General features: G+C 39.5%; 1 protein-coding gene across 3 annotated transcripts in view; it reads left to right on the top strand.

Annotated features, from left to right (window-relative positions):
• Positions 1-1,916: 1,916 nt before the first annotated feature.
• The window catches only part of CCNI (cyclin I), a 35,929-nt gene continuing 23,618 nt past the window's right edge, over positions 1,917-14,227 (top strand). The window contains exons 1-2 of one of the 3 annotated variants that reach the window (XM_039230964.1): positions 1,917-2,456; positions 11,264-11,420. In XM_039230964.1, coding sequence (XP_039086895.1) covers positions 11,307-11,420 — 114 coding nt within the window. In that variant the 5' untranslated portion in view covers positions 1,917-2,456; positions 11,264-11,306. Of the gene's footprint in view, positions 2,457-3,279; positions 3,879-11,263; positions 11,421-14,227 lie in introns of those variants that run through there. The other 2 variants (XM_039230965.1, XM_039230966.1) reach the window with 2 other exon arrangements.

Here is a 14,227-nt window from a genome sequence, read left to right as displayed (position 1 = left end):
TAATTGTTTATTCAGTCAGTAATCAAATATTGAGAGGTTATGACATGCAGGGATACAGGGTGAAACAAAATATGCAAGATCCCTGCCATCCTAGATCTTATATTCTGGAGGAGGGAGTGGGGAAATACAATGTACACATATACAATTCAGTCTACTGGGTAATTTTATTATTTCATTTCGTTTCATTTTACTCCAGTGTAGTTAACACACAGTGTTCTATCAGTTTCTGGTGCACAATATATTCAACAGTTCTATGTACTGCTCAGTGCTCACCCATTTAAGTGTACTATTAAATCCCCTTCACCAATTTCCCCGTATCTTCCCTTACCCACCTCCCATCTGGTAACTCATTTGTTTGTTCTCTATAGTTGAGTCTGTTTTTTTTGTTTCTTTTTTTAGTTTGTCTTTTTTTCTTTGTTAGCTGTTTTGCATCTTAAATTCCACGAGTGAAATCACATATTTGTGTTTCTCTGATTAGCTTATTTCCCTTGGCATTATACTCTGTAAATCCAACCATGCTGTTGTAAATGGCAAAAATTCATTCCTCTTTATGGCTGAATAATATTCCATTGCATTATATATCCACCACTCTTCTTTACCTATTCACCTATCAATGGACAGGTGGGCTGCTACCATAGTTTGACTACTTAAATAATGCTGCAATAAACATATGGGTGCACATATTCCTTCAAATTAGTGTTTTGTATTCTTTGGGTAAATATGTACTGAGTAATTTTAGACAGTGATAATCAGCTTAATGTTAATCCTGTTTGGATTGTACACTCCATGAAGGCAGGAGCTATTTCTGTCTTAGTTACTCCAGTTTGCAAGACCCTAGCACTGAATCTGGCCAGCTGAATATGATTGATACAATTTTTGTCAATAACTGGTAAAATAGGCATATAAAAAATAGGAGTCTCCTCCTGTAAATAGTTGAGTTTGAGGGGTTTTTTTTCCCCTTTCTGTAATTCCACGTATTTTTTCTATAATTGCAACAACTAAATGATGAGGCCAAAATTATCATTGGTGAATACAAGAACCTCAAATAAAACACACTTATATGTCCCCATACGGTCGTTAAAGACCTGGTAATAAAACCCACTCAAACACTCAGATGTGTTGGTGAAGTGTATAAAATTCCCTTGGCGCATTATCAAGAAGGTTCCCCGCATCAGTAGCATAATTTACGGTTTTAAAAGATGACTTTGGCACCCAAGAAAGTCCATAAGGATACGAACCTCTGAATTACCAGATTTCCAAAGCCCTTGAGAATCTACTTGCATCCACTATGTCCCACGAGAAAAACCGCAATTCTATTTATACGTAATTGTCAGACACTTTTTTGCGAAGTTAACAACGAATGCAAGATCTTTACGCAACAGAGTACCAGCCCCTTGCCAATAAACCCTTCTTACAAGCCCTAGAGACCCCCTAGGTTGGATAAAATCAGGTAGCTCTGGGGTCGGACAGAGGAGCATCCAGACAAAACCCCACCCCCAAGAGGAGCGCTCAGCCCCTTCTTTCTTCCCCGGGGCGCATGCGCAGCGCACTCTCCGGCCACCGCACGCCTCTGCCAGCGAGCGGAGAGTGCTTACGTCAACCGTGAGGCTGATAGTGTGCCCTTCCGCCTTCTCCAAGGAAAATGAGTCTGTGTACTTTCGACTTCCCATAGCACGCAGAAAACATCTCCTCTCTTCCACCCCAGTGCCAAAGACTTCACCCGCCCGTCTCCAACAGCCCAGCTTTTTTTTTTCCCGGGCTCCTCTGTACGTTCGCAGGACGAGGAAGGCGCCGTGGAGGAAAAACGGGAGGGCAAGGGATCAGTTGAGCCTTGTTTACAGGGAGTGAGGAGGTCTACGAATCGGTCCGCGAGGGCGGAGCCGAGGAAACCGGTACTTCTTCCTTCTCTCCCCTCCCTCCCTAGCCTTCCCCGCGAGCGGACGCGGCAGCGCCTGTGTCTCGCTTTTTCTTATTTTTCCCCCCCTTTCCCCTTTCTTTTTTTTCCTTTTTCTCCCCTTACCCCCTTTTCACCATTTCCCCTCGGAGGCGCTTCCCCCGGGCAGGGGCAGAGCCGGTCTCACCCCCCGCCTCTCCCCGGCCCCCGCCGCCCTATGGCGAGAGGGAACCCCCTCCCCACCCGGGCACTAGCGGCGGCGGTTGGAGGAGTGGGACCCGCGGTGGCCGCGGCAGCCTCAGGTCCGGGGAAGTCATGGAACTAATTCGCTGACCCACCGGCCGCAGCCGTGCGTCCCGCTCGATCGTCAGCGCCTGCGCTCCCCCGGCCCGGTTCCCCTTCTTCTCCCTCCTCAGTCGGTCCCGTCCTTGTCCCGCGCGCCCCGCCGACGCGCGCTGAGGAAAATGGGGTGGTAACGGGCCCCCGGATGACCCCGCGTCACCACTGTGAGGCCTACAGCTCCGCCGGGGAGGAGGAGGAGGAGGAGGAAGAGGAGGCGAAGGTGAGGGGGCGGGGGGACTCGCTGCGTCTCCGCGCCCCGCGCTCGCGCCCCCCCCACCCCGTTGCCCCTGCGCCCCGCGCCACCCGAAGGGAAGCGCCAGGAGCCGCTAGCTCCCCGGCTGAGGCCCGACCCCCGCCTCCCCGCTCCGAAGGAAGCCTTCGGGACCACCCCCCCACTCCGCCCTCTCCACGCCAGAACAGTTCGGCACCTGCCCAGTTTGTAAACGGCTCTGCTGTGTTCCCCTTCGGGCCACTTTTTCTGTCAGCGAATAACTTTTTTGTAGCAGCAACAAACTGTCTACTCTGGTGCCTGTTCTGGGCACCTCGAGCCTGTGTAATACACAAAGAAGGGGACACACCCCCACCCTTAGACTTCAGCGCTACCGGAGGAGCCAGAAGAAGATAATTGACATTGCAAAGCGGAGTGAATGCCAAATGATCCGTGGAACGGCCGGTGCTGCGGGAACTCGGGGGAGGGCAGTGTTCTCCCGGGTTTGGGTGGTGGGGGAAATTGGAGAGGAGGTGAGGTAGGAGTTGTACTCGGAAAGGCAGGGTTGAATGAAGTACACGAAATTAAAAAAAATTTTTTTTTTAATGTTTTCTTTGTTTCTGAGAGAAAGTGAGAGGGCGAGCTGGGAGGGTCAGAGAGAGAGGGAGACAGAATCCGAAACAGGCTCCAGGCTCTGAGCTGTCAGCACAGAGCCCAAGGCGGGGCTCGAACCCAGGACCCCTGCGATCATAACCTGAGCCGAAGTCGGTCACCCAACCGACTGAGCCATCCAGGCGCCCCTGCAGTAACCGAAATTTTGAAAAGAGAACAGAACGGCCTCCTCTTATGCTAGAAGTTCCATTGCCCGTCATTTGGGCAAGGGTTGAGCATTGGGTAGCTGAGTAGTGGAAGGTATCCTTGGGCAGGTAGAATGGACTCAGACTGAAGGCCTTAGAATGTCAAGCTCAAGTATTTAGCTTTTTTATTCTGTTAGTGGAGAGCACCTCAGCGTTTGAGGAGAAGGGTATGATGTTAATAACTAACACTTGTTGACAGGCATTGTTCAGAGCTGTTTGCAACTCACTGAATCCTCCCAAGGACTCGTAGGGAGGCAGGTAGTTGAGGAGCCTTATTTTAAAGAAGAGGAAGACCCAGGGTCCACGGGGTTAAGGAATTTTACTTCGTAGGTGACACAGCTAGAGCCCGGTGGCCAGAATTCAAACCGGAACAAGCTGACTATGCTATATAGTCTCTTTCCTGAAAGATGAATTTGTTGAAAACATTAACGCTAGTATTATACGCTTCTACTTCTTCCACATCGTTTGTCATAGATGAAATAGAAGGTGGTGGGCGGAAGATGAAGACGGAATGAACAGGGCTTAGATTTGCTAATTTGGAACCAGAAGGATGAGAGATTCTGAACTTCTAGTGTGGGTACGTTTCTTAATACTGTTGTAGAGCGGACTAGTTAGAATCAGCATGTGCTGGGAAGGCAGGTACAGATGGTTTGCAGTGACCCATAACTGAGTTTATGTGACAGTGTGACTCCTAGTAGTTTAGAATGGAACTCTGCAATGTTTTTTGGTGAAGATTGTAAGCTGAGAATGTGTATACGTATTTCATTCTGATTGTAAAATACTTTAAAAATGGAAGATGTCACCTTTCTATACATGTTTTATCTTTAAAAATGGGCTTAACAATAATACCAACGTTATTAGGTTGTAGAAGGATTAAAGGAGTTAATATGGTGTAATACTTTGAGCAATATCTGGCAAAGTAGTAAGCACTCGTTGCTTTTACTTGTTAAGAATTTAAGCATAAGCTATTTATTAGGCATAGTGCTAACCTCTGGAGAGTGCTTGCTATCAAAGAACTCTGGGTTAGTAGGAGGTCTATCACAGAGCAGTTAAATTCAAAAGTAGGATTATGTCCAAGTGCACATGTAAGAAGGCAGGGTACCTGTAAATGGCAGCTCTGTAGAAAGGGAAGTGCCAGCTAGAGAAGGACATTTCAGGTTGAAAGAACAGTGTGTGGAAAGGCATGAAGCTAGGGAAACAAAGAGCAGGCTGTTTTGGAATTACAAGCACCTGCAGTTCATTATTAGGTTGGAAGCATAAAGTCAAGATGGTCACGTTCATAAATCCCTCTTTTTTAGAATAGGAACTAAGTTCCAGAAGTCAGCATCAGTACAGAATTATTTTAATGGAATTCGTGTTATGGTGATGATAAAGACTTCTGTATTAATAAAGTTTCTGTTTAACGTGTATTGTGCAGCACTTTTCCTTAGAAGAGCAGGAGGCTCTGTATGTAGATTTGTAATATAGTTTATGCTGTACAGTAAGCATTTTATAAACTTCACTCATACATTAAGTTATTTGATAAACATGGAGAAAGAAGCTGAGGTGGTAATTGAAAGAATGGCAGGAGAAATGTGAAATTACTATAAAGTTAGAAGTGTATGGAATATGCCAACCAAAACACTTTTTTTGTTTCTTAGTTCCTAGAGACTTCTATCTTTCTGAGCGTTCAAAGTTTTGGATGTAACTAATGGCATAAAATAAGATACAACTATAAAGTTCTAGTATTTAAAACAGTAAAATTATATTTTAAGTGTTTGTATTTTATTCTTTTTTTTTTCTTAGTGTTTATTTTTGAGAGAGTGAGCACACGTGAGGGGTAGGGAGAGAGGGAGACATAGAATCTGAAGCAGGCTCCTTCCAGGCTCTGGGTTCTCAGCACAGAGGGGGACATGGGACTTGAACCCACGAACAGTGAGATCATGACCTTCAACCAACTAAGCCACCAGGTGCCTCTGTATTTTATTCTTCAGCAGGTTTCATTATTCATCTAACTTAATCTATTTTTATACATCAGAAAACAGGCTTGTGCATTATTAGTAAGAGAAGTAAAAGTCAGTGTTTTCTTCACTGTACCATTATTTGTCTTACTGGAATCTTTAAAAAGGAACATAAAAGTTATCCTGGTAATATAAGCACTTACATAAATTGTCTTTTGCAGGGGGGAGGGGGAGATTCCAACATTCTTAACTTGTAAATAATTTCAAAAAACCTATTCCTAGATTCATCTATCATTAATATTTCACCCCATTTGTTTTATCGTTTTATCATTTATTCTCTCATTGCATATATATGTTCCATACATTATGAATCTTCACTCCTAAGTATTTTACTGTGTACTTCCCAAAACTAGAGATATTCTCTTACAGAATCCCAATAAAGTTATCAACTTTAGTAAATTTAACATTTAAAGCATTTTTTTAAAAGATCTTTTTTAATGCTTATTTTTTGAGAGAGCGCGCGAGTGAGAGCGAGAGCTCATGTGCTCGAGGGGCAGAATGACAGAAAGAATCCAAAGTAGGGTCCAGGCTCTGAGCCCTCAGCACCGAGCCTGGCGCGGGGCTCGAACTCACAACTGTGAGATCGTGACGTGAGCTGAAATTGGACGCTCAACTGATGTAGCTTCCCAGGTGACCCTAACATTGATTACTTTTACTTTAATTTGTCTGTGTTCCCATTATGTCATTTGACCCAATAATGACCTTTAGCATTTTATCTTTCCAGTACGGGATCGAGTCTAGGTTCAGATATTGAACTTCTATTTTTCTGTAGCCTCTGTTCTGGAATATTTCTGCAGGTGTTCTCCATCCTTTTTTTTCAGTTGGATTATTTAGGTCTTATTTTTGAAAGATATAAGAAGTTTGAACTCTTTATCTTTTGTTACAGTCCCCTAGTGTGAGCAAAGAATGATTCCTTTATGTACTAATTTTCATATGGTGTATTACATAAATTGATTTCCTGAATGTTAAAGCATTCCTGGGCTAAATCCTACTTGATTATGGTGTATAATTTTTTTTTTTTTTTAATATTGCCAGATTCAGTTTGCTAGTATTTTGTTAAGGAATTCTCCATCTGTATTTAGAAGAGATGTTCATCAGTAGTTTTCTAGTGCTGTTGTCTTTGTTTCACTGGCCTCATAATCTTCTCTACGTTTTGGAGGAGTTTGTGAAGAATTTTTAAAATTTTTCTGCAGTTTGGTAGAATTCACTACCAAGTGAAGCCACTTGGGCATAGCATTTTCTTTGACAACTTTTTACTAAATCAGTTTCTTGTTATGGCTATTCAGCTTTTCTGTTTCTTTTGAGGTCAGTTTTGATAAGTTGTCCATTTCATGCAAACTGTCCAATTTATTTGCAAACAGTTCATAAAATCCCTTTATAATACCTTTTATTTCTACAACATAGGTGGTAATATCTTCTCTTTATTCTTGATTTTACTACTTTAACTTTTCTGTTTTTTCTTGGTCAGTGTAGATAAGGTTTGCCAATTTTGTTGATCTTTTCAAAGAACCAACTTTTGGTTTCATTTATTTTTCTCCCTTTCTATTCCTTCATTAATTTCCACTCAGATTTATTTCTTCTGATTTGCTTTTGGTATAGTTTGCTCTACTTGCACCCCTTAAGTTTTGGCATATTAGGTTATCTTTTTCATTCATCTCAGAGTATTTTCTAATTTCCCTCATGATTTCTTCTTTCACCTAGATTTCTTTGTTTTAAAAACAATTGTTAAAGCATCTAAATATTTGAAAGTCTTACTTAGAGTCTTAACTGTAGAAGATTGGAAAACAGGAATCTCTTGGACCTGATGTTACTCTTCTTTACATGATTTGTTCCTGTGCGTGCCTCTCTGCCCCCTCCCTATTCATCCCTCTTAAAAATAATTTTCAGAGCAAACATTTTGAGGGAAGAGTAATCACAGGGGCAGCCAGCCACTGGAGGGTGTGAGAAAGTTTGGAGATCCTGGTGAGCCACCCTGTTAGGTGTAGCTAATGGAATGAAACAGCTAAGTTTTAACAAGAGTTAATAAATTATGTACTAAAATTAGGTATAGAAGAAACCTTAGAACTAGTGAAGTTTAATCTCCGCCCAATATAGGTGTTTTTTCTAAATATGTCTTGACAGATGGTCATCTAGCTTTGACTCCATTTCTAAGGTTAATATTTATATCTGCTTCAGATGAAATTATAGCGAGTTTGTTCATCTAATTATAGAGAATCTGGGAAAACTACCAAGGCAACAGAATTGGAATCTCAGAACACCTCAGCATAATGTAACAATAGATGGAATCTTATAAGATGACTCTCAAGATGACTTTTTTTTTTTTTAAAAGAAAGACTACATTTATGGTTCTGAAAAAGGTTACCCCCCACCTCCAAAAAAAGGGCACCAAAACCACACACACAATGGAGTAGGGCAGGTGGAGAGAATTTGCCTAATGGTGTACCTTAGAAAGTCTTAAAAGTTTTACTTGACCATAAATTCTATCTGAATTGATAGTGTGATGCAGACTCCAAAACAATAGCTAATAATCTTAGACTGCATCAATAATTTAACTGGTGCTAATTTAGAAGAACAAAAATGTCACGTGAGGAAACCTTGAACAGTTTTACAGCTATGAAAAAGATGAGTTCATGGGCATGGTAGCTGCTTTCAAACATTTGAAGGATTGGCTTGTGAGAGATTAGGTTTGGGTTTGTTTCTTTTGTTTTTTGGTTGTTTGTTGCCCCAAGGATTGAAACCAACCTTTGGTTGAGTCCCAGTTTTATCAGGGTTCTGTAAGTGATAAAAAGATAATATTGGTAGATATCATTTCATTATCATAACATCACTTCATAGATATAGTGGGAAGGGATAGAACCTGGTACTGGAACAAAAACAGACACATGGATCAATGAACAGAATAGAGAACCCAGAAATGGACCTACAAACATGGCAGACTAATCTTTGACAAAGCAGAAAAGAATATCCATGGGAAAAAAGACTGTCTCTTCAGCAAATGGTGTTGAAAACCTGGACCGTAACATGCAGAAGAATGACCACTTTTTTACACCATACATGAAATAAAATGGATGAAAGACCTAAATGTAAGACAGGAAACCATCAAAATCCTAGAGGAGAACACAGGCAACAACTTCTTTAACCTTGGCTGTAGGAACTTCTTACTAATCATGTCTCTGGAGGCAAGTAAAACAAGCGAAAATTAACCATGGGGGGCCTTATCAAGATAAAAACCTGCTGCATTGTGAAAAAAACAAATCAACAGAACTAAAAGGCAGCCTACGGAATGGGAAAAGATATTTGCAAATGACATATTGGATAAAGGGTTAATATCCAAAATCTAGAAAGAATTTCCCAAACTCCACACCCAGAAAACAATCAAGTGAAGAAATGGGCAGAAGACATGAACACTTTTTCAAAGAAGACATCTGGATGACTAACAGACCCATGAAGAGTTGCTAAACATCACTCATCATCAGGGAAATACAAATCAAAACTGCAATGAGATACCACCTCACACCTGTCAAAATGGCTAAAATAAACAACTCTGGAAATAACATGTTGAGGATGCAGAGAAGGGGGAACACTTGCACTGTTGGTGGGAATGCATACTGGTGCAGACACTCTGGAAAACAGTATGGACGTTCCTTAAAAATACCAGAAAACAAACTACTCTGTTACCCAGCAATTGCATTACTAGCCCTGTAGTTGCACTGCTAAAGTATTTATCCAAAGGATACAAAAATGCAGATTTGAAGGGACACTTGCATCCCAATGTTTATAGCAGCACTATCAATAATAGCCAAAGTATGAAAAAAACCTAAATGTCCATTGAGTGATGAATGGATAAAAAAGATGGGGTATATATGTACAATGGAATATTACTTGGCAATTAAAAAAAAAACTTGCCATTTGCAACAGTGTGGATGGAACTAGAGTGTATGATGCTAAGCAAAATAAGTTGAGTCCGAGAAAGACAAATATATGATTTCACTCTTATGTGGAATTTAAGAAGCATGAAAATAAGGAAGGGAAGGAAAAATAAGAGAAAAACAGAAGGAGGCAAACCATAAGAGACTCTTAATTACAGAGAACAAACAGAGTTGCTGGAGGGCAACTGATTGGGAGGATGGGCTAAATGGGTGATGGGCATTAAAGGAGGGCACTTTTAGGATGAGCAGTGTGTTAATATGTAAGTGATGAATCAATTCTCTTAAAACCATTACTACTCTGTATGTTAACTAACTTGGATTTAAATTAAAATAGAGAAGAATGAGTACCTGGAGTTGAGGATAAGGGTGGCATGGAAATTAATAAGCTTCTTTGTTTTTTTAAATTAATTTTAAATTTTATTTAAAACAAATTTTCATGTCAATTCTAGACATTAAAATTTTTTTAATCCTATAAAGCTGAAGCACATATGTAATATACATACACATACATAGTTACATGTTATATGAGGTTTATAATGAAGAACCACAGTCTCCTGCTTCTGGGCTTTCTCAGCCTTTTCTTACTTCCTTGAGGTGAATCTCTGAGCACTTATTTGTTTCTCTTGTTATTTGTGATCATATCATCAAATAACTTGCCCTACTGTTTTTTGATATTTCAGTTTTAGATATTAGAGTTTTCCAACGGTGACATGTAAAGATGTGGCTCTCATTTTTCTTGTAATACCTCTCATCTTCACAGTGCAGTTTTATCTGTTTGTTAAAATCCCTATTTAGTATTTTTATTATTGCTATGTAAATGTTATGGGTATTATTACATTTACCTTCCTACATATTCTTGTTTTCTGACATTAATTACCCTTTGATTTCCTTAGCTTTTATCAAATCAGGTTGAGTCTTGCCACATCTTTAGCTTCTCAATCCAATTTTTTTTTAATGTTTATTAATTTTGAGAGAGAGAAAAGGAGAGTGTGTGAGTGGGGGGAGGGGGGAGAGAGGAGAGAGAGAGAGAGAGAGAGAGAGAGAGCGAGAATCCCAAGTAGGCTCTGTGCTGTCAGCACGGGGGCCTGGGGGGGAGCTGGATAGCCTTGAGGTAGTGACTTGACCTGAGCTGAAATCAAGTCAGATACTTAACTAGCTAAGCCACCTCGCTGCCCCTCAATCCAGTTATCTATGTATAGTCGTACCTCTCAATCTGTAGTTTGTTCGTTCGTTCTTTCTCTCTTTCTTCTTTCCTTTCTTTCACCTAAAGACCTTTTTCCTGGACTTCCAGTTGCACTGCACTCATCTGGAATATTACTCTTTAGATTTGCTCATTTTAGGGTGCCAATCACTTTATTGTTGAGTTTTCTAGATCATCACTCTCTAATAGAACTTTCTGCAGTGATAGAGATGTTCCTTTTCTGTACTATCTGATGCAGTATTCACAAACCACTTGTGGCTGTTGAGGTTTTGAAATGGGCAGGTGTGACTGAGGAATTATATTTTAACTTTATTTAATTCTAATATAAATAGTTCTGTGTTTAGTTAGTGGACACTACAGGAAGCACAAATATGATTTCATATGGGAGTGAGTGGGATATAATGCTATGGATTTCATATTTTTTAATGAAAGAAAAGGTTAGCCCTTATCTGATTAGATTCTTAAGAGGAATATTTGGGACAACTACTTCTAAGAATTGCTAGTATGAAAAGCTCATGACTTAAAATTTGTTGGCACAGTCAATTTGAGATGTAGTGATATATTTTCTTCAGAGTGTATAGGTTCTATCAATTATATGTCCACGTCTTTTATTTACTAATGAGTCTCATATTAAAATTGAATGTATTTAGGTAACTGGTAATTATTGTAACATTTTAATATATGATGTTTTAAAGACCTATGAAATCCTATACTGTCTTGTAACATTCTTATTTTGTTTTATGAATTGCTTAATAAGAACCAATATATTTGTACAATGCTACATATACTCTATAATTAAAGAAAAAGCATTGTTTTATATTTGATTTTATAGGTAGCTACATCAAGCTGGGAGGCAGGCAGATCCAAAGGATATCATGAAGTTTCCAGGGCCTTTGGAGAACCAGAGATTGTCTTTCCTGTTGGAAAAGGCAATCTCTAGGGAAGCCCAGATGTGGAAAGTGAATGTGCCGAAAATGCCTACCAATCAGGTAATGATTTTTCTCTTCACTCTAGATAGATGACTTTTAGAAATAAGTGTACTACTGTCATATAGTGGTATCCTGACACTGCATGGGGGAAATACATACCATTAAAGGATATGTGCTGTTTTTTATTTGAGAAACTTCTTGTTTCATTCTCAAACAAAACAAGAATGAACTTCTAGTTTTTGTTAGCTTGTTTTGTTATCTGAGACAGCTTTAGGAAGATACATTCTTTCTCTTTCATTGTAGTCCAATACTAACACTAATAGGCCTTTTTTTATTTCTAAGTATATAGTTAGCTATGGAAGCTGAAATTATTTTTAGTAAACAAAAAATTGTTCATTTTTTAAATTTTTTCATATTTTTAAATTTTTTTCTTAATGTTTATTTTTTTTATTTTTTTATTTTTTACAAATAGTTTATTGTCAGGTTGATTTCCATATAACACCCAGTGCTTATCCCCACAAGTGCCCTCCTCCATGCCCATCTCCCCCCTCACCCCCCACACCCATGAGTCCTCAGTTTGAATATTCATAAGGAGTTCAAGTAAGCTACCAAGGTAATGCCAGTGTTGGATGTTTCTAGAGAGATAGCCATCTTACCACTCAAGTACTATTAGCTATGCCTTTCCTTTTAGAAATTTTTATACTTCTATCATATAATCCTATTAATGTTTTTGTTTGTTTAGTTTGTTTTTTACAAACAGCTATTCAATTTATGCACTTTCAAAGCTTGTTGTTTAAGCTCTTTTTATCTTTGGTATCTTGCACTATGCTTGAGATAAAGAATAGGGGCCAAGAAATTTTTGATCTGTGTAGGTAAATGAATAGCAGATATCAAAGTTCCTCCTTTGTTGGTTTAGGTTAACCTTTGTTCATAGGTGTTTGAAATCTAAATGCATTTTCTAATTCTAACCTATTTCTGTTGTTCTTTGTCACAAGCTGAAGAAAAATGTTTTGCATTTATTGTTACTTATTTGACATTTAGCAGATTAAAATTAGTTAACTTGAATGTATTATCATATTTACTATCTTATCCTTTGAAATAGGTAATAGTCCCTTTGCTCAAGACTTTAATAAGTAGTAGAGATAATTTGAACCTGAGGTAGTTCTCGTCCCAGTTGTTTTTCAGTTTTTATTTTTAGGTCCTTGTGTGATTTTTAATTTTCTTACTAAAAGTTTATTTATTTTGAGAGAGAGAGCAAAAGAGTGCAAGCTAGGAAGGGGCAAAGAGAGGGACAGACAGAATCCCAAACAGGCCCTGTGGCATCAGCACAGAGCCCTATGTGGGGCTCAGTCCCCGAAAAATGAGATCATGACCTGAGCTGAGATCAAGAGTCAGACTCTTAACCAACTGAGCCCTAGGTGCCCCATCTTGTGTGATTTTTTTTAGATTACTTGGGAATTCAGTCATTCAGTAAATGTTCATTACGTATCTGCTACATTCTGAGCACTTTTTTTTTAATTTTTTTTTTTATATGTTTTTATTTCTGAGAGAGAGAGAGAGAGAGAGAGAGAGAGCAGGGGAGGGTCAGAGAGAGGGAGACACAGAATCCAAAGCAGGCTCCAGGCCCTGAGCTAGCTGTCAGCACAGAGCCTGACGCGGGACTCAAACCCACGAACTGTGAGATCATGACTTGAGCCGAAGTCGGATGCTTAACCCACTGAGGCACCCAGGCACCCCTGAGCACTTCTAAGCATTGAAAATACATCAGCGAGAAAACTGAAATTCCTACCCTTATGTTCTGACATTCTGGTAAGCCTCAAAGCTTTAATACAGCTGGCTTTAGAACCATTTCTTCCTCCTCCTGCTGTCTCCTTGAGTCAGCATGGAACCAACAATAACATTCTTTTACAAAATGGTCTTTAAAGGTGATACTCTACTAAGATTATAATATATTGCTATGTTATCACTTAAACTGGCTATTTCTGTAGGTGAGTTAACAAATATTATTGAGGTAATACCAGAGAATAGAACAGTATTAAACTTCAAAGAGGGAACACTTAAGGATTTGCTTTTAGTGACATCAAGTAGAAGCCGAAGTTAATTCTAAAATGTGGGTAGGCTTACTCTGATGGAGATAGGGAATAAGATAGGGATGAGAGTAAAGAGCTGTAAGGGCTTGAGCCACTTTCTATAGTAACCCTCAGGGACACTTCTCTATTCTAGTTCTAATTTTTTACATGTTATTCTGTCACTCTTCATGGGCTGGCTTTTTTACTTCTCTTTCCACTGTTGCTTCTAATCATGATTTCCCTTCTTGATTTCTTGCAGAAAAGAAACACAGTCTTGTTATTAAGCCATATACATACTTTGTCCAGATTTTCTAATTTTTTTTAAGTGCTGGTAAAAATGGAAAAATAAAATAGTTTACTGCTTTGCTTCGTTCCTTCAGTTTCCTTGTTTCTTTTCTACCTAAACTCTACCTCTGTATCCCTTTCTTACAGTTCTCTTTTATATTGCAGCCCACACACATACCATATCTTCTTTATCCATTCATCAGTTGATGGACATTTGGGCTCTTTTTTATTTTGGCTGTTGATAATGCTGTTATAAACATTGGGTGCACGTGCCCCTTCGAATCAGCACTTTTGTTTGGATAAATACCTAGTAGTGCAATTGCTAGGTTATGGGGTAGTTCTGTTTTTAATTTTTTGAGGAACCAAAGTGGCTGCACCAGTTTGTGCAGAGTGGCTGTACCAGTTTGCATTCCAAACAGGAGTGCAAAAGTGTTCCTCTTTCTCCACATCCTTTCCTACATCTTTTGTTTCCAGAGTTGTTCATTTTAGCCATTCTGACAGGTGTGAGGTGGT

The sequence above is a fragment of the Hyaena hyaena genome, unplaced genomic scaffold (genome assembly GCF_003009895.1).
Source record: "Hyaena hyaena isolate Hyena2069 unplaced genomic scaffold, ASM300989v1 scaffold_54, whole genome shotgun sequence".
In the NCBI taxonomy this organism is placed as follows: domain Eukaryota; kingdom Metazoa; phylum Chordata; class Mammalia; order Carnivora; family Hyaenidae; genus Hyaena; species Hyaena hyaena.
The sequence above is the reverse complement of the archived record's forward strand: the minus strand, read 5'-3'. Positions and strand labels throughout refer to the sequence as shown.